This window comes from Brassica oleracea, chromosome C6 (genome assembly GCF_000695525.1).
Source record: "Brassica oleracea var. oleracea cultivar TO1000 chromosome C6, BOL, whole genome shotgun sequence".
Classification (NCBI taxonomy): domain Eukaryota; kingdom Viridiplantae; phylum Streptophyta; class Magnoliopsida; order Brassicales; family Brassicaceae; genus Brassica; species Brassica oleracea.
Genome location: NC_027753.1, coordinates 25,107,767 through 25,127,959, shown reverse-complemented (window position 1 = coordinate 25,127,959; position 20,193 = coordinate 25,107,767). Strand labels below are relative to the sequence as shown.

The following is a 20,193-nucleotide window of genomic DNA, read 5'->3' as shown; positions in this document are numbered from 1 at the left end:
CCGACAAGAGAGCGACGCCTGTCTCTGGTCATCAAGTAGTTTCCGAGACTGCTTTATCTGTGTTACGATGTGTCATTAGAAAATAGAAAACACGGTAAGATACACAGCTTTAATTTAATTAATCTGGTTACCTTGTATGATGACGTTGTTAGTAGTAGAGAGGGTGTGATGGATGCTATCAATACGCCTTTGTATAGATTTAAGCACCAAATTCATCGATGAAACTCTTTCTGTTTGATGCACCAAGATATTTAAAAATTATCTAAATATTTATAAATTATCCAAATATCTTTACAATTCATTAGTTTACATAGATCATTATTTCTTATTGTATTTTCTATATTTTAGTAGTTTTTCTATTTTAATTAAAATTAGAATTTTCATAGATTTAAAGATTTATTATAAATAATCATCTAATTCTAAATTGTATTCAGTTTGATTTGATTAATAAAAGAGCTTTGACTTTGGGAGAATAGTATTCTTTATCCCTTGTATTAATTTGATTAGTTTCATCAACCAAGAATCAGGTCCTAAGCGAAGATTCTCTAGAGTCCCTTGGTTGAGCTGGTAGGTCCCAAGCGTGGTTCCATAACCGTTGGTTGAGCTGTTTATCGTTGCTTCCACTCCATCAGTTTGACGCTCGAGATCCTCGACGCGTGTTGTACTATGAACAACAATGGTGCGTTTTCCTGCAATTGATCAAGCTCTGTGTGTTCAAAAAACAAAAATTGTGGCTAACCGGTTAATTCAAAAGGTAAAATCATGGCTAACCAACTTAACCGGATCGATCCGTAAACAATCTAACAAGAATGAGAGAAGCCGCTTGCGAATCGTTAACTGTGAATACCTTGGACTAGTCGATCGAGTGAGCCGGAGAGTTGGTCTTGGCTATTGAACGCATCATTGGCTTTTGAGTCGAACTCCTTAATGATGGACTCTAGCATCGTCGATAAACCTCGACCCATAGCTTCTCCGGAGCCGACGTGACCACCCGCGGCGGTGGAGCTAGACGCATCAGCTGAATCGCGGCTGATCGATTGTGATAACTACTCCATTTCCAGGTGATGCTGGATTGTTTGGCATTTCCGGTGCTTAAGATGAATATAGAGTTTTGTATTAGAATGACGAAATTACCCCTGAGAAGTTGTACTTACAAAGAGTTAGGGTTCTTTACAAGTGAGAGGTGGTGGTATATAACTTTAAAAATTCCCATGTTTCGATCCAGAGCGAAAAGATGAGGGCAAACTGTTACTCTGTTTTTGTGATGCCTTCGACCTCCTCCGCACGGTTTTTTTCTTGGTGCATCGTTGGCCTTGGACTAACAAATCTTTAACCATTTTGCTTTATATAAACCGCTAAAAAGGTAAGGGGCTAAGGGCATCGGTAGTGGGAAGCTCTTCCCATGGTCCCTCAGCAAAAAAAATATATTAAAAAAACAGAAGTAGGAAAGAGATTGTGGAATTAGCGAGAATCGTCCCTCTGCCAAAAGATCTTTAAAAAGTCAGAAAGACTAAAAATGACACATGTTTCTATGTGAATGGTGCATCTTATTTAGTTCATCATTATCAATAGTGCACCAGCAGTTTTATGAACTGGTTTGTGAAAATTACCAGTTTTATCATTTATGAACTGGTTTGTTTTGCTCATATATATAGGATATAGTAGAACAAGATTGGGTCATTGGGTGTTGTTATTTCTAATTTTGATTACATGCAGATGAACTATATATACGATCGAAGAAATAGCTACCTAGTATAAATTTCTACAAATTTCAGTATAACATGCAATTTCCTCACTAGTACAAAGTTATTTCTGTTTGATTGTAGATATCAATTCATCTGCAAGGAAATTTTACTTGACATTTTTCCAATTGCCTCACTAGTTAGGAACATTTCCTGGAAAAAAATCTAATTTTCTTACAAACACAAGAGAACCTGAGCTAATGGAGTCTGCTGCATGTATATTATTATACTCTTTCTAATTGTTACGCAATTTCACTTCCTTTCAACTTTTTTTTACCACTAAGACCATCTATAAAATGACTTTCTATTCTAGAGTTTTATAAACTATATATTTGAAGTTTCAAGGTGTTTTTCTCCAAAATCAAAACTTAAAATTTAACTTCAAAAATATTTGTAATTTACACTATGCTCCTTAGGTCTGGGACTTTTATCCGAGATCCGGATTCGATCCGAGATTCGATCCGGATCCGATCCGAAAATCCGGATATCCGGAGGGGCCGAATCCGAATCCGGATAGTAAAATGTTGGATCCGTCAAAGCCGGATCCGGATCCGGATATCTTAATTTTTAAGTCCGGATATCCGGATCCGTAAGTTTTATTAATAAATATTTCAAAAATAGTAATATCTATATATAAAAATTAATTTTATTTAATATATTTTTATTTTTATAATAATATATATAAATTTTATGTAAATTTTGTAATATTGTACATAGAAATAATTAAAGACGTTATTTATATATTAAATTATTGTTAATATTTTATATATATATATTAATATTATTTTTTATTTATTTTAAGGATCCAAATCCGGATCCGGATATCCGCCGGATATTACAATTTTTAGGAGGATATCCGACACCCGGATATCCGAGAACCCCGGATCCGGATAAGGATAGTAAAATTATGGATCCGCCGGATAAGGATCCGGATCCGGATACCTTAAAATTGCCCGGATATCCGATCCGTCCCAGGCCTAATGCTCCTTATATTTATCATAATTAATATAAATCCATAAAAGTTTTATAGATAACTAGCACATATATATATAAATATTATAGTAATAAAAAAAAAGTTCTCCCTAGAGAGAAACTCTCTCGAGCCCGCATCCCAAGGCGCCGTTTCGATGGATCTTCATTGCTCCTACTACGCTGCTCTTTCCTCCTCTCTCTGAAACAGCCCTGCTTCTCTCCATGGCTATGATGGTGACTATTCCTCCGTCGTGTCTCCGCCCCCCTCCAGATCCGCCGCCGCCGTCGTTCCTTGGCCTGATGCAGCACTGCTCTTCCTCCTTGAAGATGATGGTGACAGCCCTTCCTCCTCTTTCACAGCCCAGACCTCCTTCAGATCCGGCGCGGAACAAGCATCTTCCGATTGAAACTCCTCCCGTCAAGCCACCAGAACCTCCAGACCCACCAGACGTCTCCGTCAGCCTCGTTCTTTTCACTTCCTCCAGCTCTTTTCCACAAGCTACTCAAGTCCTAGATCTGATGTTTAATTTTTCAAGGGTTTCAAGTAAGCTCAGTGATGATGGTGTTGTTCTTGTGTTCACTGGTAACACTATCTTTGTCAACTGGCGTTCTTCTCCTGTGGTATACAAGTTGTATTTTTGTCAGCTCGGGAATGGGTCTTTTCCTGGCTCTTATTCCAACTTTGATTTTATCAATCCGCTTATAGACGTCCAGGTCCACCTTAGCTACTTACTCTCTGTTTACTCCTATTCTTTTGAAAAGGATGCAATGCTAGATGTGTGGGTGACTCTGGATTTGTGGTTTCTGGCTTTATTTGGTAGTGTACTGATGGACTCAGTGTCCTTTGGTTATATCTTTGTGCCTCTTAGTGGTTTATATGTTGCGTTGATGGAACTCTCTACTGCAGTATGCAGTCCTATTATTGTATTCAACCTGGTTTGTGGTGCAGCGTATGTGTGTTTCTCTTCTTGGTGGCAGTTGAAAGAGACAATCATTGTGATTTGTTGCTTGGTGAATATGGTTATGGTGGGTATTGATTGTCCGCTTGGCTCATGTTTGGAGAAGTCTCTTTTCCCAATATTTTCTAATGTATGGAGTGAATTGGATGAACATGTGTGGCTGGTATTGCAAGGATTCTCCTCCCGGCTAACGCTCTTCCCTGCTTTTAGTGCAGTAGTTGTGACTCTCAGAGTTACCCGAGATGCAATCGTTCAAGAAACTCATGAAACCGTTGTGATGCGATTTCTAATGTTTACTTGTTGTGATTTGTATTTTCATTATATCTTAGGTTTATCTGTTTCGTATTCCATTGAGCTCTTTGTAGCTTTGTTGTACTCTCCCATCATGGAGCTTATAAATTTAATACAAGTTGGTTTGATAAAAAAAAAATATAAATATTATAGTAATATTAATTAATAAAATCTTATATTAAAATATAAAATTATAAATATACATAATTAAATATTAAATACAAGCAAAATACCATATTATTTCATAAAATTATTTTCTTAATGTTCCATTTTCGGCTATACAAAATTTTTTTGGACAATATTTTAGAAGTTCCGGAGAAAATTTACTAGACTATTAGTGTTGTTGTAATATTTAAATTTGTGTAATAATTATGTCTTCATGTATCTTCCTAAAAAAAATTCTATTAAGTTTCTTTTGTAATATTCTTGTTGTCTAATTCTACTTTTAAAATATTATAAATCTTATTTTAATTTTTTTAAGAAAAATTATGTGTAAAATTGAAATTTACAAAAATAAATTTGAAATATTTAACATATACAAAACTTTTAAAGATTAAAACTATGAATGAGAAAATATTTAATAATTATAAATGTGAGGTATAATTTATTATAAAGACCAAGATGTAAACAAAAAGATGAAACTTCAAATTTAGAGTTTTGAATAGTAAAACTTCAAACTTATTAAAACTCCAAATTTGAAATTTTGAAGTATCTTTTTGAAAAGCAAAAAACTCTATATTTCAAATTATAAAGTTTCTTTTAGAGATGTTCTAACCTATTAAACTATCAACATAAATATCTTGGCTTGAAACTCGTATATAACATAAATATAGTTGCTATACTTTAACTAGTTTCAAAAACAAACACAGATTACTAAAAGTTTAAAGATAAAAATATCTAGCATTTAGAATATTTATTTTTCTTAAAAAAGAATCGAAAACCCTAAACCTGTACATTTCGAATATTTATTTTTCTTAAATGAATCGAAAACCCTAAACCTGTATCCCGTCCCGTTTTCTATAAATTGATTCCTTTTTTTTTTTTTTTTTTTTGATATCCGTGGGGATCCGGCGACCGAGGTCAACCGACTAATCCCACGAGGCCCGTGTTGACATGAAACAGAATTAAGCAGTTAGACTCGAGAATTAAGCTGCCAGACTTGAGAATTAAGCTGCCAGACTTATAAGGTTTTATAAAGCTTTTATAAGACTTTATAAGGGTTTTATAAGCTCGATTTTATTAAAGAGAAGAAGAAGAGATAAGAAGATATTTTATTATATTGTGTACTGAGGCCACTTGTCTTTAAATACTTGTACCCAGATCCATAATTAAATTAAGAAAACTATTATCTCCTTCTTTCTCTTACATCTTGAGATCTACTTTCTATCTCTATGTTCTTCATTCTCCATAAATAAACTCTCAATAATTCTCTCCTTCTAACAGTCCACAGCAGCCACGTAATTTCCACCCCAGGAATTAGCAGGGAGGACCCGGATGGCCACAGGAGGTTTCGAAGCTGGGTCCGTATTGGCGGGGAAACTGCCTCAAGACCACTAGCCCACCACCGTTGATTCAAAAGTCTTTCCCGTCCCGTTTTCTATAAATTGATTCAAAAGTCTTTTTCAAATGGCTTCATCAGATGATGTTGGGTTCAGGTGCTTTGTTCGCGGTCTTGACAGGGAAACTGATGAGAATGTTCTTAAGGAAGCATTTTCAAAGTTTGGCAACGTTATCGGTTCTAAAGTTCGTTTCGCCTTGACATCTGATTAGTACGTCACTGGTATGAACATTGATTAATTTGCTGTGGCGTTTATCTTTGTTTTCTCAGATCATGAGAGATGGTGTGATGGGAACTTCGAGAAGATGTGGATTCGTTACTTTCGAGGATGAGAAATCCATGAGAGATGCCATTAAGGAAATGCACGGTCAGAAAAACACGACTGGGTTTGTGTGCTTTGTTCATCGTCTGGACCGCGATACTGATGCAGAGCGTCTTGCCTTTGCATTTTGCATGTTCGGCGAGATTACAGATTGTCAGGTCCACTTTATGATTTGGTTACTATATAAGATGTCTTATTTGTTTATTTCTGTTTTTGCAAGTAAATATTGTTTTTTTTTTCTTTCTTAATTTGTATACACAGATCGCTTACGATATCAGAGGAAAATCGAGAGGACATGGTTTTGTAACTTTCAAGGACGAGGAATCTATGAGAGATGCTGTTTTGATGATGGACGGCCATGAGAGATTGATGGTTGCCAAATACGTGTGGAAGAGTCTCACAGAAATAAGGGAGTTTCTCGATTCTTGACTGTGGTTGAAGCTCCTCCTGACAGACCCCTAAGGATATTTTCGACTATATAAAATAACCGTCTACAGCTTCTGTTTGCAACTGTTTTAAGTAAACCCAAGTCGTTTTGTGATCGCTATCTTTACGACTTTACCAAGATATCATTTGATTATTTACGTAGAAGCACAATACTGTGTCTTATTTAGTCGGAATGTGATCACTTGCAGAAGATTAATATGCCCAAAATATACCCAACTGAAGATAGTGAGAGCACGTAAGGATTAGTTACCCAAAATGCATCCACGGGTTAAATATCTCTTAACCAAAAACATAATATTCGTTTGAGTGAGACCATCTTAGTGCAAATATAAACGAACAAATTAAGGCCCAAGAATGGCAAATTAAAGATTCATTACAATTAGTACTAAGTTTCGTATGAAAATTTTGTACAAAAGCTAAAAGAATATGTTCACCCTTTCGTATCTGGTTGTTTGTAACACTTTTTTAGATGTCCATTACTCCATTATACAAAACAATTCATAAGAAAAAAAAAATGCTTCCTCTTATAAAGCTTATAATGAAAAACTTAGTGGAAAAAGAGCCAAACTTGCATTAACTCTTCCTCATGAGAACATCACTTAAGAAACGAGACTGTAGACCGAACCTATCTGGCAGAGATCCATCAGATTGAAGGTATGAGTGGAGAATTTCATAGTCAGAATCATTAAAATCCGCACAGTAATTTTCTATTAAAAGTTTCGTCACTTTCGCTCAGGTTTGGTCTGTGATCGTGGTCTTACATCGGGTGATCTCATTGGTGTATTGATGCTTCCGACAAAACAAAGGCGTATGCGATTGTGCATTTACAGGATGTCCAAGCTGCGCTTCAAGCCTGCATACAACCCATACACTGAACCAAGTATGGAGATTTCAGGCACATTCGAACAAAACATCATCTCTAAAAAGACCCCAATAAATTTAAAAAAGCTGACATTGAAGATATTGTGTCTGCTGCTTTTTATCAGCTACCATGAGAACTAGGGAAATGGCTAGAGATTGGAAACTCTGGCATGTTCAGACCCGAAATTCTACAGCCAATGGGTCTACCAGAGGATGTTCAAGTCATTGCATGGGGTCTCTCTCTTGAAAGGTACATTAGAAAGATAAGAGTTTCAGTGACATTTTTCTTTAATCATAGAAAGTTTGCTGATTCTTTTCTGGTTTTGCTTCATAAACAGACCAACAATGATTTTCTCCGGGATTAAGAACATCCGCGATCTGTTTGGACACAAGGTACAAGATCTTACTTACCACAACATATCTGAATAAAGGTAAATAGTAATTCTCATTTTTATTGGTATACACAGGTGGATCTTCATCTCATTAAACAGAATCCCATATGTCGCATAGGAATCGAGTCAGCTTGATTTGGATACATGCAAAGTGCTGTACACAACCTATGATCCTGCAATTTTACTCTTTTGTTTATCTCGTATCATCAGTTGATGATTATATCATCTGTTTTTTTTTTTTTTAGATAAAATGTTAAATTATTATACCAATTTTTGGATTTGTGACAGAAGATACAAAGACAACTTCTAGCGGAGAACAGAAAATAAACTAAACAATAAGTCGAAACGGAAATTGACGCAGCTCGAAATAGAGCTGAACAAAGCCTTACAACCAGCTAAGCAACGAGACGAGCTAAGACCAAAGAAACCGGAACTGGTCGGGATCAAGCACCGGGCACCACGAGCTACCGAGAGAAAGGCGCCCTCAAACTTTGATGCTACGGCTCCTGCAGCTTCCGAAAACCCCTCCTAAACCCTGAAACGGACCAAGAATCCAAGCACGAACACACACTCAAAGCACCCGACAGAAATACGTCCAACGAGAGAGAACCACCTAGCGACGATGCCTTCGTTCAGAGAAAAGCCTCCTGAAGATTGCCGCCTCCAGTCCACCCCGCCGTGACCGTTACACCCATTGAACCGAAATCTCACATAGAGAGAGTGAACCGCCAAGGGAAGCACACCGCAGGAGAGAGAGCGGGTCGAATGTCCAACTGCCGCTCGCTAGACAAGCAAATTATATCATCTTGTTTTTATAAGACAATTAAAGAATGAAGATTTTCGTTGTAAGACCGATTCACACACTCTTTAATCATTTGTTATGCTTTGGTAGATCTGCTAGGTGTTTATGTTTCTTGTGTTGATCTTTTAGAATGTGCGGATGCTTTGGTTTTTACGATCTCGGCCTTCCTCATATATATGTTAATTTCATGATTGACGTATATGTGTGATAAGTCGTTTATCTGTTTAGAGACGAATCTTGCTTCTTTTACTAGCATTATTGGGATTGGTTTGTAAACGTGTTATGTGTTACTTTTGTGTGCAGTGGAAGAAGAAGCATATGAGAAGGCTGAAGAGGAAGAGGCGAAAGATGAGACAACGATCTAAGTAACAAGCTTGCGTTTACCAACCTAAAATCTAGTTTTTTTGTTTCACTAAATCATCAGATTTTTCTTTAATCGGAATAAAAGTTCCAGACTTTTTCCCTCTTGATCAACATCTTGCTTATTGGTTTTGATTGTTTCAACTGGATCTTTTATATGTCAATGAAAACACCAACTAATTGCGTTTCTTGGTTCTTATCCGTTTTAGAAAATCTTACATGAATCAACATCATCCTCATAAATGATAAAACTGACTTTGTCAATAGAATCATGGTTTCTACTCCTACTCATCATTCTAAATTCCAAATCCTATCTACTGCACTCTGTCCCACAACCGTATGCAATCACAGCTCCTCAAGAACCTATTTAGCCAGCTCCAATTCATCATCATGAGCTATCTCTTCAACGATCAGACATAAGTGTACTCTTTGCTTCTTGGAAGAGATGATATGAAGAAACAAATAGGATTTCATTACCAAAGCATAACCCCAAAATATTTATTTGGCAAAACATTGAAAGAGAAAGGAAAGTATCAAAACATAAAAAAAGGTTTCGAAACAAACAAAAAGAAAACAACGATGACATAGAACACAGAAAACACATAATGCCTTGGCTGCAATGTTCTGCAAAGCTAAAGACTTTCTTTCTCTGTACAGAGAGACCGAACCTCTTCTTCGCTGCTTTTTTTCTACTACCAAAAATAAAGAGTGTAAACTCTCTACCGTTCTTTTTACCCTTTCTGCATCATCTTATGCTTCATATACAGACATCGCGGTGCGGTACGGTTTCTTGATCCTAGATACTATCAGCCCAAGACTGGCTCGGTTTTCTGGCTTCCAAGCATAGATCGTTTCAAAAACTCCATTAGCAATCTCTTTTGCTGCTCATCAATATGTGGGAAACTCGAACGTAGAAGCTCAATAGGCATTTCACGGACAATGGCTTGCGCAGCTGCATCAGATATTTCACTGGCAAACTCTGGTGGCAACTGCGAGTTCAGACTCTGCATGATACCGTCGTATTTGCTGATGCAGTACCTCATCAGAAGGTTGAAGAACTCATTGAAGGAAGCGCGCCACAGAGCCATGCCCGCGTTGTTGAAGTTATTAGCCCGGAGAAGCTCAGAAGCCCTGTCGAGTGTAGATTTCAGTACCGTGGAAGCTCCGTCTCCAACAGGACTGCCTAAAGGACGGAGCGGTGGCTGCTCGGAAGAACAGGAAACCGCTGCTAGACACGCACTTATGGGTCCTAGATCCATCTTGTGAATGCACGAGTTCACAACGTTGGCAAGCTTGTTTGTGGTTTTGGTGATATCAGGATCGGATGAGAGGACTCCAAACAATGATCTCAGATGACGGAAAATGGCCATGCAGACTATACGCATAAGGTCGCTGCCAGGGAAAATAAGCTGAAGATACCTTATAAGTAGTTTCCGACCCTTTGGAAGAGAGATGATACTTTGAAAGATCAAATCATCCTGGGACCGGCTTTGCCCATTCTTAGCAAGGGGATCAACGAGCTGCAGTGAAACCGCAAGGGTTTCCAACAAAGCTTGCCGTTTCTGTTTCAACTGGATTCCTCCATCGTGGAGTTGGGTAAGCTCTAAGAAACGATCTATGTCGTCAACATCAAGGAGGAGATTATGACCATCCTCAATGTACACTCTAGCTGCGAGCAAGGGTTCCTCATCAAGGGGCTTATCGCTAACCCTGTGCTCTGCATTGCCAGACTTGGTTGAATTTGGAGGATCCACTTCAAGAAGGGGACGAGGCCTGCGGATTGAAGAGAAAGGAACTCTACCAAGACTATGAGCATCAACTTGAAGAAACGCATGGGGCTCATTGTTTGTCCGTGCTCGTGGATGTAGTAGGTCCCTCAAGTGGTTTGGACAGAAATGATGTTTCAGTTTCGCACCTGTAGATTTCTTAGCAAGACAGGCTTGATGGTAGTAATCATCAACGTAAGGATCATTGCTGTGTGTAGCAACAAGCTGCGTTCTCAGTATATTCTCTATCTCCCCTGCTGTCATGTATTTAGACCGGTAAGGAGGCCACCCACTATATCTCCTCTGAACGCCACCATCAAAGCCTTGTTGATGAAAACGCATGTTCGGTCTGTTGCCTTGAGCCGAGCCTGGTCTTGATTCCCTGGGATCAACAAACCCAAGCATTCCATCATAACTTGCGGAAGATGATGATCGAGAAAGGTGGGGACTGAATAACTGAGGCTGCATTCCTGGCATATGACCGAGAGGAGGCTGCATTGGATGTTGTAACCTATTCTGAGATCCTTGCATCTGAGGGGGTATCAAACCGTTTTGATGAGGCAGCTGTTGTAGCATCGCGTTATTCATGATCCCTGAATTATCACCAGGATGCACATTTTGACGATTCATCCATTGAGCGGGAGGGCGATTATTCGGAGGAAGAGCAGGACGAAACTGAGGCATGTTCCCAGTGCGCTGGGGAGACCCATGATGCATGCCAGCCAACTGAGGCGGCAAAGTTGGGAACTGAGAGAAGTTTGGCGATCCCATTTGAGGCCCACCAGAATGATATGGTAAATTTGGGTGTCCTACGCGCTGATCTGGTGATATGCTGCCTTGAGGAGGATATGAAACAAAAGATGACTTCGGGACAATGATCGGCTCACTGGGAAACTGTTGTTGATTGTGGTTTTGATGCAGCTGACGTTGTGGTTCAGGATATGGTGTTGCCGACCACGCCTTGTCATCTTTGATAGCATCAGAGTCCAGTAACTGCTGGCCGTACCAATCTGGCAACTTCTCCCCCTGAGTCCACTCAGGTACTAAAGAATCTGAGAACAAAAAGAAAAGACATAGCACTGTTAAACCACAAACCAAAGCCTTCCTTGTAAGGTAGATGGAGAACCACGGACTGCAGGAAAAATACAAGATTTGAAACTCACTCTGGCTCGATCGCCTATCAGTGATTGGTCCCATGTTTCTATAGACATCAGGATCCCTATTCAACTATAATATCATAGAAAGAAAAAAACAAATTCTCAGATCAAAAGTTTCACCGAAGCAAGCTTTTAACTTTCATAACAAAATAAAACAGAAATAGAAGTGTAGGATGCATATGTGATTCAATCATCATGCGTATTATTAAAAGCTAGCCAACCTTTGAAAAAGTAGTAGCAAGATCATCAACGTCAGACAAAGGCCTAGAATCCCCAACCTGCATACAAATGAAAGAAAAGCTTCATCTCTTCCAAAATATAGAGCTCCTCTGGTTGGTTGCTAAGAGAAATAGAGTGAAATTTAAACCTCTTCCTTATCAAAAGAGAAGCCATCCCCTATCCCATTGAAAGACAAAATCTCATCTTCCTCTTCAAGTCCACCAAGCTCAACCTCCTCCACAACATGGTTCCCAAAGAACGCATACTGAGATGCATCGAACAGTGAATCACCTGCACCCAAAGAAAACCTTCAATTACAATACTATTTCAGATTCCTCCCTCCCTAATCTTCTTCTACCAAATCAAGTAAGCAGCAAAATTCAAGTTCGACATCGAGATCCAGATTCAAACTACATATAAATGATCTGAAGAAGAAAGCAAACCTGTAGTAGGATTGTCTACAGCTTTCTTAAGATCATCGGTTCCAGGAGCTTGATTCATACTGCTTCCCCCCTTACCAAAAGCATCCATAATCGATAATCCAAAACAAGTCTACAAACCCTAATCGATTGCTTCGTATAGATCCCTAAGGCGATACGCTAATCTAACTGTCGAATTGTTTATGAATCTGAAAATCCCTAGAGGTCTTGTGAGATCGTGGATTCAATCAGAGTAACGAGCTTCTCTACTGAGAAATTCAATACATATCGTCGGCTCCCCTGTGACGACAGATATGGAGAAAGAAGAAGAAGCAGCAGCGGAACCCTAGATGCGAGAAGATATAGCGATGCCTTTTTTTGTTTTTTTTGTTTTTTTGTTAAAGATTAATTGATGCAAAGAGAATATTTATCTATTTTATGATTTTTTAAAGAAAACTAGCTCTAAGAGCATCTCCAATTGTGTTTCCCATCATTGGAGTCATTAGCAATATAATAGTACTTTTTTTTTGTTTTTTTTAATAGTTAAGGGCTCTAATCCTAATTGTATGTCCAATGTTGTTATCCATTATGGAGTCCTTAGTTTTCTTTTTCTTTTGAATTGAATCTTAGAAATTAAAAATTATGAAATTTGCAAAACATTTAAATTTAAAATTCATTTATTGAAAGATTAAATGTAAACATACAATAATAATTCATCTTCATCATTACCAAACTTGTTCCAAATATTTTCGATTAAATCATATTTCAATTGTTCATGTAAATGCCTATTACGAACATGACTCCGTATGCGAAGCATATTACCGAGATTTGGAAGCATCTCGGGAGAATCGGATACATCCACATTTGAACTTCTGGTCGAGGTTCATTCTTCAAACTCAGATGTATCATACTGAGTGTATCCATTGCGTTCATTTATCTTCAAACTCAGATGTATCAAACTCGGTTTAACTGTTCGATTTTCGACGATGTTGTTGAATGTATCTTCAATATATTCATCGACAGCCTCATCCAAAACCGCATATAATCTTCGATCGACTTCATCTCCCATATTTGACTATCCTTTCTTCAAATCAAATCAAGAAAGTTTGTTAAAACCAAATTCATAATTGTGCTTACACATTGGAAATGATTAAAATTTCAAGAAGTAGATTTTGTTTAGTAAAAAATAGCCATGGTTAAATACTAAACTCTTCACATATTTTCGCGTCTTCTTATATTGAAAAGTTTTATAGTATATCTTATATATCATTCATATGGGAAAACATTGTAGTCTTTATTGAAAATACACCATCGACGATCAGATATCTAGATGGATGGCAAAATCCATGTCTAAACTACATGACTATTACGAACATGACTCCGTATGCGAAGCATATTACCGAGATTTGGAAGCATCTCGGGAGAATCGGATACATCCACATTTGAACTTCTGGTCGAGGTTCATTCTTCAAACTCAGATGTATCATACTGAGTGTATCCATTGCGTTCATTTATCTTCAAACTCAGATGTATCAAACTCGGTTTAACCGAACATGACTCCGTATGCGAAGCATATTACCGAGATTTGGAAGCATCTCGGGAGAATCGGATACATCCACATTTGAACTTCTGGTCGAGGTTCATTCTTCAAACTCAGATGTATCATACTGAGTGTATCCATTGCGTTCATTTATCTTCAAACTCAGATGTATCAAACTCAGATGTATCATTCGATTTTCGACGATGTTGTTGAATGTATCTTCAATATATTCATCGACAGCCTCATCCAAAACCGCATATAATCTTCGATCGACTTCATCTCCCATATTTGACTATTCTTTCTTCAAATCAAATCAAGAAAGTTTGTTAAAACCAAATTCATAATTGTGCTTACACATTGGAAATGATTAAAATTTCAAGAAGTAGATTTTGTTTAGTAAAAAATAGCCATGGTTAAATTCTAAACTCTTCGCATATTTTCGCGTCTTCTTATATTGAAAAGTTTTATAGTATATCTTATATATCATTCATATGGGAAAACATTGTAGTCTTTATTGAAAATACACCATCGACGATCAGATATCTAGATGGATGGCAAAATCCATGTCTAAACTACATCATTAACTCTTATCATCTATGAGATCAGTGAGCATACCTAAAGCCGAATCTACAAAGATGAAGGCAAGGGTTGATGAAACGCAGATGCTTGAAATTAAAATATCATCATAACAAGTTTTGAGTACAAGAAGAGCAAATTAAAATAGTCGTATGTATCCTCTTCATCAATGGTTTTCTTCGTGATTGATCCACATGGGCACAGTTTGGGAATCCCCTATTGCGTATTTGCAACAAAATCTACCATGTTGTAGTAGTCTTTCTGTGCTTTCTTATCTCGAAGTTCTTCCTCCATTTCAGAACCTGCAAGAAAAAATAAGTTATCAGATTCGTATATACCTATAAGGATAGCTAAACTCAAATGGTTTCGACTATCCCGAACCCTTAATCGATTTAGAAATCAATCCCGAACCCTAAAATGATTTATAACTCTATCCGGAACCGTAAATCAATTCAGAAGTCAATCCCAACTCGATTTGAAATCCTCAATCTATTAAAACCCCACGATATAACCGAATCGAGATGCAGAAAATATCAAACCCAGACGAGAACCGTTAATCGAAAAAATCCCCAACTCGATTTGAAACCTTAAATCGATTTAAACCCCACGTTAGAACCCTAAAACTGACTAAATCAACATGCATCAACTCCAAATGCAAAAATATTTAGCTAAATAGCCCCGATTTACTTTCAGCGTTTCACGATCGCCGAATCGCTTGTCGCCTTCGAGAGAGCTTTTTTTTTGTGATGGAGAAAGTGAGTGAATATTTTTTCCACATGCGAAACACAACCCCCAGCCGGACCACTCCCACCTTGCCACATCCTTAAGGATTTGATCCTTAAACGCCTTAATTAAGGATCAATCCTTCGGTTACGATTTTTTTTAATTATTATTTATATGTCATTTGCCTAAGTAATCGCGCTTAGGATTCATTACGAACCCGCGTTGCAGGTGCTCTAACACATTAAAATCCTAATCAATAATCTTTAAATTCGAATGGATGGTAAACGTGTTTTTCTATGAATTTTTTGTTTTACTAAAATAGAATTCCCTGTTTAATATGATTCTTGAAATTATTATAAGGAAAGTTATACTTAACAGCAGTTACAATTGAGACTATTTTGATGTATTATTATTTTTTTCTTTAAATAGAGTAAAAATATAATTAAACTGAATCTCATTCTAACATATTTTCTCCGTCTTTTAATAAGTGTTATTTTAACATTTAATTTCTCATACATATTAAAGACATAATTGAAAGATATTTAAGTTATTATCAATTACACCTATTTAACCAATAGAATTTTAAATAAATAAATTATTTATAAAATTATTGCAGTTTGTAATTAGAATTAGAATTTTAAAATGTAACGAGAAAAAATGTCAGAACAATACTTATTATAAAACAGAGGAGTAATACTCTTTTTTTATGGGCCCGTGTTTACCATTAAATAAAAATCCAACGGGCAATTACATATGATATGAGAAAAAAAAAAAGAAAAGCCCAAAACTGTGAGAGATGATTATTGTTGAGTGTTTATCCACGTGCCAGCCAAACAAAGCTTTACATGTATCCTAATATGTGTCCTCCATGCATGAGACGACAATTAAAGGCGTCGAAAAGCCTGCTTCGCGGGGTCTTCTTGTTCCAGTCTTCTCTTCATTGTAAAGCTGCCAGAAATCGCATTTCTTTTGGAAATACCATTAATCCAATCTGATATCAAACAACAGCGTCTCTTCTGTCGCCCTTCTCCCTTCTGTCAAAACTTCTTCTGCTTGCGATGAGGAGCACACCTGCCTTCCCGGTGAACTTTGCAATTCTGAAAACTTTAACACCGCCCCACCAAGGATTGACGGCTTAAGCCGGCGCGAAATTACCCTCATAACATCAAGTAGATTCGTTAATTGGAAAGAGACAAAACATGAATAGGAATGAAATTACAGAGCCACTACCTTTTGTCTGATCAAGATGAAGAAACTGTAACCTTCCATGACTGGCAATTTATTATTCAACTTGAATCTGAGAAGAATAAAGCCTTAAAGAGCAGTTCTGATTCATGCTGAAACACAACAAAAACTCGCATTGCGAAGTAGAAATTCGCAAACGGAAGACGAAAGATTGATCTTTTGATTGAAGATCATTTATATTACATCAAAAACAAAAACATCTCTCTTTTTTTCTCTGAAGGATTTGGATTCGTTGAAAAGAAAGAGAAGAGAGAGTTATCTCTAAAAAGAGGAGAGAGACTCCCCTTAACATAATACTTCATATTAAAATGAAAAATGGAGCAATGAGTCAAAACAAAGTTGTTATTCCATCTAAACCGAACCCGAACCGAAAAACCCGACCCGTTATCTGATCCGAAATGTAAAATTTCCCAAACGGGTCTTATAAAGTGGTACAAAAAATATCTGAACCTGAAGTGTTATTAACCAACCCGAACGGGTAACCCGAAAAATCTAAAATTAATCATCAATATAAATATTTTGAAATATATATAAGTGTTTCAATTATAAAATTTAATATTTGTGGTGCTATGATATATAAAAATAAACATTAAAATTTTAATAAATGCTCTAAGTATACAGTTAGTTATCAATATGTACTTTATAATTTGTTCATTGAAATAACAACTATATTCTCTGTAACGTAATGCATATTGTTACTCTTTTTGTAACAGGTTGCATCTCTCTCCACCCCCTCTTTTTGAAGATGGTTTTGAGATGGTTGAAAGACCCCACTAGGAACAAGAACATGACTCTCATCATAAGGTTACTCTTCCAAGCCTCTATCCACCACATTTGAAAGGAGAGGAACTCAAGGTTGCACAATGGTATAGCTCGGCTAGCAGAACTCGTTATTAAGGATATTAAACAGACAGTCCGCCTCAGGCTTGATCCTCTCTCAAGGAAGCAGAATGCACCTCCGGGGTTCTCTCTTCTCTGTTCTTGGTTCCAAGTCTTCTAACCTTATTGCTTGGGAGGTTTTTTGGTATAGTATAGGCTAATTGCCTTTGGGCCTGTGTTTAACCCGTTGGGGATGCCTAGGATTTTTTTTGTAAAGGGCTAGACCCAAACCTTTCATTAATATAATTTCAGGATTAAAAAAAAAGGTAATGCAATATGATGTTTGTTTTTATGTTTGATTTAACATTTTATTGTTATTTTATCAATTTTATATGTGATAGATTAATTTTTATTTAATTTAGAATTTTTTTTTTATGTTTTGTTTTAAATTTTCGTTTTTTACTTTGGTTATATCCGAACCGAACCGATATAACCCGAATCCGAACGACATATGGTTACTTTACGGGTTTTAGGATGCAATACATTTTTGAACCGAACCCGAAGTGTTATTATCGAACCCGACCCATACTAATACAATTTTAGTGCGCAACCTAGGAGCGTAAACCCGAAAATCCAAAAACTCTAAAAATCCTGATCTGAACTCGAACGGGTACTCGAATGCCCAGGCCTAGTAAGACGTATCTTCATTGCATTTTGATTGATGTTTGGTTGTTTGTTAATTATTCATATGATACATAATGATTTGTTTTCCTAAGGTGCAGCCATCTTTTGGTGAAACTATACATGTTGACCTTGTCATATATTTTATTAACTAGGTCAAGATCCGCGCCTTGCGTGGGATCAACATTATATATAAAAATTATTTTATGTATTAAATATTTTTACATATTATGAAATAATTAATATATATTAAATAATTAAAGTTCAGTAACCATTAATTATATAATTAAATTGGTGCAAACATATAAATTTTTTTTATTAATCCAAATTTTTTTTTATATTTGATAGGATATGTAATTAAATTTAAATGATACTAACATAGATAACATATTTTAGTATATTTTTAATATTAATGGCTATTAAATGATGATTTCTACTCATATAGTTTTTTTGATCATTTATATCTTTATCTTTTATAGAAAAAAATTTAAATTACTGATAACAAAATTTTCATTGTGGGATTAATAGTTTTAGTAGTTTATAATTTAAAAAAAAAATAAATTGTCAATGATCGTTCAAAACTTTTATCAAAAAAATTGTTCAAAGTAAATTTTGAAACTAAAATATTGTATTTTATATGGTTTATAATTTAATTTAAAACGATATATAGATTAATCTTAATAATAATTAAATTAGACTTTTTACTTATATAATTTTTGTAATCATTTGTATTTTGTCATAACAAAATTTTTAAACCATGAATCATAAAATTTGAATGTGAGACTCTTAACAGTTTTAGTAATTTATAGACGTTTCTAAAAATTCAAAATATAACATATAAATAAAAATCTAATTTTTTATTATATGGTTATTGTGGTTGTTTAATTTATTTAATAGTTTAAAATTAAACAAATATGATAGAAGATACACTATTTTTTTATCAAATCTTTATTATTCAAAATCATTAATTGCCATATATACTTTAGTCACATTAGGCAATTTTGTAAATTTTATTTAAGGAAATAATAAAGTACATTAATGATGAATTTATTGTTAGTTTAATAAAAAGTTTATTATATAATTAGATGAACCAACATATTTCTCTAATGATTCTAAGAATCATCTTAGTGATAACATGTGGTTAAAAAAGAAAAAGAAGTTGTAATACTTATTAAATAATATACAGGGGATTCCTCTCGGCTTATTTTGGAGATTTGCATGCTAAGTAATACGGGCCTTTTGTTTGTTTGTTCTAAAATCATCCAGTGAGACCTTCACATTGGGCCTGGTGACCTTTTGACTAGATATTTTGATGCAACTTGTGTCATGCACGAGGTGTTTGCCTGGTCCTTAGCTAACTAGATATCATAACTTTTTTTATCTGTTGCTAATTTTGGAATGCATTACAAAGCACACTGTCATTACAATGTTGGATCTTCTAGTTCATGGGGTTGTGATCAAACACATGATTTAAGAAATTGGATCAGTATTACATCCAACTAGAAATATCTCCTATCAATGTGTCGCTTTCAAATCTGATTAGAAATAGAACAAATATCTTGGGAGATTTTGTTATATACGCATAGGTCTTCCAGAGGAAGAAGAAGAACCAGCAGCCACATTAACAGTAGCAGCTAACCACCAGCTCGCAAAATCAAGTATCCTTTCTTCAATCTCCATAAAGAAAATCTGGAGTGACCAAATGAGAACCTTGCATGTATCAATCATGCTCTCTCATCTACTGATTTAGATGGTACTGAATGTGACTGATTGGTCTCGTCAATGTAGGGGCTTATGTAGGCTCATGTAGTGATGGATTTTTGGAAGTTTCTTTTAAGAACAACACATAATCTGTTGTCTAATCTCTACTTATGATTCAAACTTCTTGATCTGGTGAATGTGAATTAGTAACTTGACAGGAACAACAACCACCACCTTTGTCTTTTAGGTTAGAGTTAATGTGGTCCATGAATCATGATCTGAAAATAACAAATCAGTACATTTAAATTTTTATTTCGATGAATAGCTCTCTCCTCGTATTCATATACATTTATAAATATAAATATTTTACGTCCCTTATATATTAAAAGAGAAGCATTGTAATAAATGCATTCACATTATAATAGACACGTGTCAGCTTCACAATGATTTGATAATAAGTATGCTAACGCGTTCACACTATATTCATAAATGTGTTCACACTATGTACTTTGCATTTTGTTTTAAAATATAAAACTCACATACATGGTTCCAATAAAACTCTGGATTTTTCGGTTCGAATAAAAATAGATAACGAATCAAAAGCCAATATATATATATATATATATATATATATATATATA

The 20,193-nt window shown here is 35.8% G+C and overlaps 2 protein-coding genes across 2 annotated transcripts; both read right to left on the bottom strand.

Moving 5' to 3' along the window:
- Positions 1 to 444: 444 nt before the first annotated feature.
- On the bottom strand, positions 445 to 1,083 carry LOC106297827. Its single transcript, XM_013733988.1, has 2 exons — positions 848 to 1,083; positions 445 to 689 (listed from the first exon to the last, which is right to left on the bottom strand). Exons 1-2 carry the CDS (start codon positions 963 to 965, stop codon positions 445 to 447), a joined length of 363 nt encoding a protein of 120 aa, XP_013589442.1. The 5' UTR covers positions 966 to 1,083.
- Positions 1,084 to 9,387: 8,304 nt separating this feature from the next.
- Positions 9,388 to 12,665, bottom strand: LOC106300245 (protein PAT1 homolog 1-like). Its single transcript, XM_013736347.1, has 5 exons — positions 12,292 to 12,665; positions 11,997 to 12,139; positions 11,851 to 11,907; positions 11,636 to 11,699; positions 9,388 to 11,524 (listed from the first exon to the last, which is right to left on the bottom strand). Exons 1-5 carry the CDS (start codon positions 12,377 to 12,379, stop codon positions 9,513 to 9,515), a joined length of 2,364 nt encoding a protein of 787 aa, XP_013591801.1. The 5' UTR covers positions 12,380 to 12,665; the 3' UTR covers positions 9,388 to 9,512.
- Positions 12,666 to 20,193: the final 7,528 nt, after the last annotated feature.

Coding starts and splice junctions, on each gene's coding strand:
- LOC106300245 (XM_013736347.1), bottom strand. CDS start 12,379: ATGGATGCTTTTGGTAAGGGGGGAAGCAGTATGAATCAAGCTCCTGGA. Junction 11,908..11,996: donor TCTCTTTTGATAAGGAAGAG/GTTTAAATTTCA, acceptor ATTTGTATGCAG/GTTGGGGATTCTAGGCCTTT. Junction 11,525..11,635: donor TGATAGGCGATCGAGCCAGA/GTGAGTTTCAAA, acceptor TTTTGTTCTCAG/ATTCTTTAGTACCTGAGTGG.
- LOC106297827 (XM_013733988.1), bottom strand. CDS start 965: ATGGGTCGAGGTTTATCGACGATGCTAGAGTCCATCATTAAGGAGTTC. Junction 690..847: donor ACTCGATCGACTAGTCCAAG/GTATTCACAGTT, acceptor GATCAATTGCAG/GAAAACGCACCATTGTTGTT.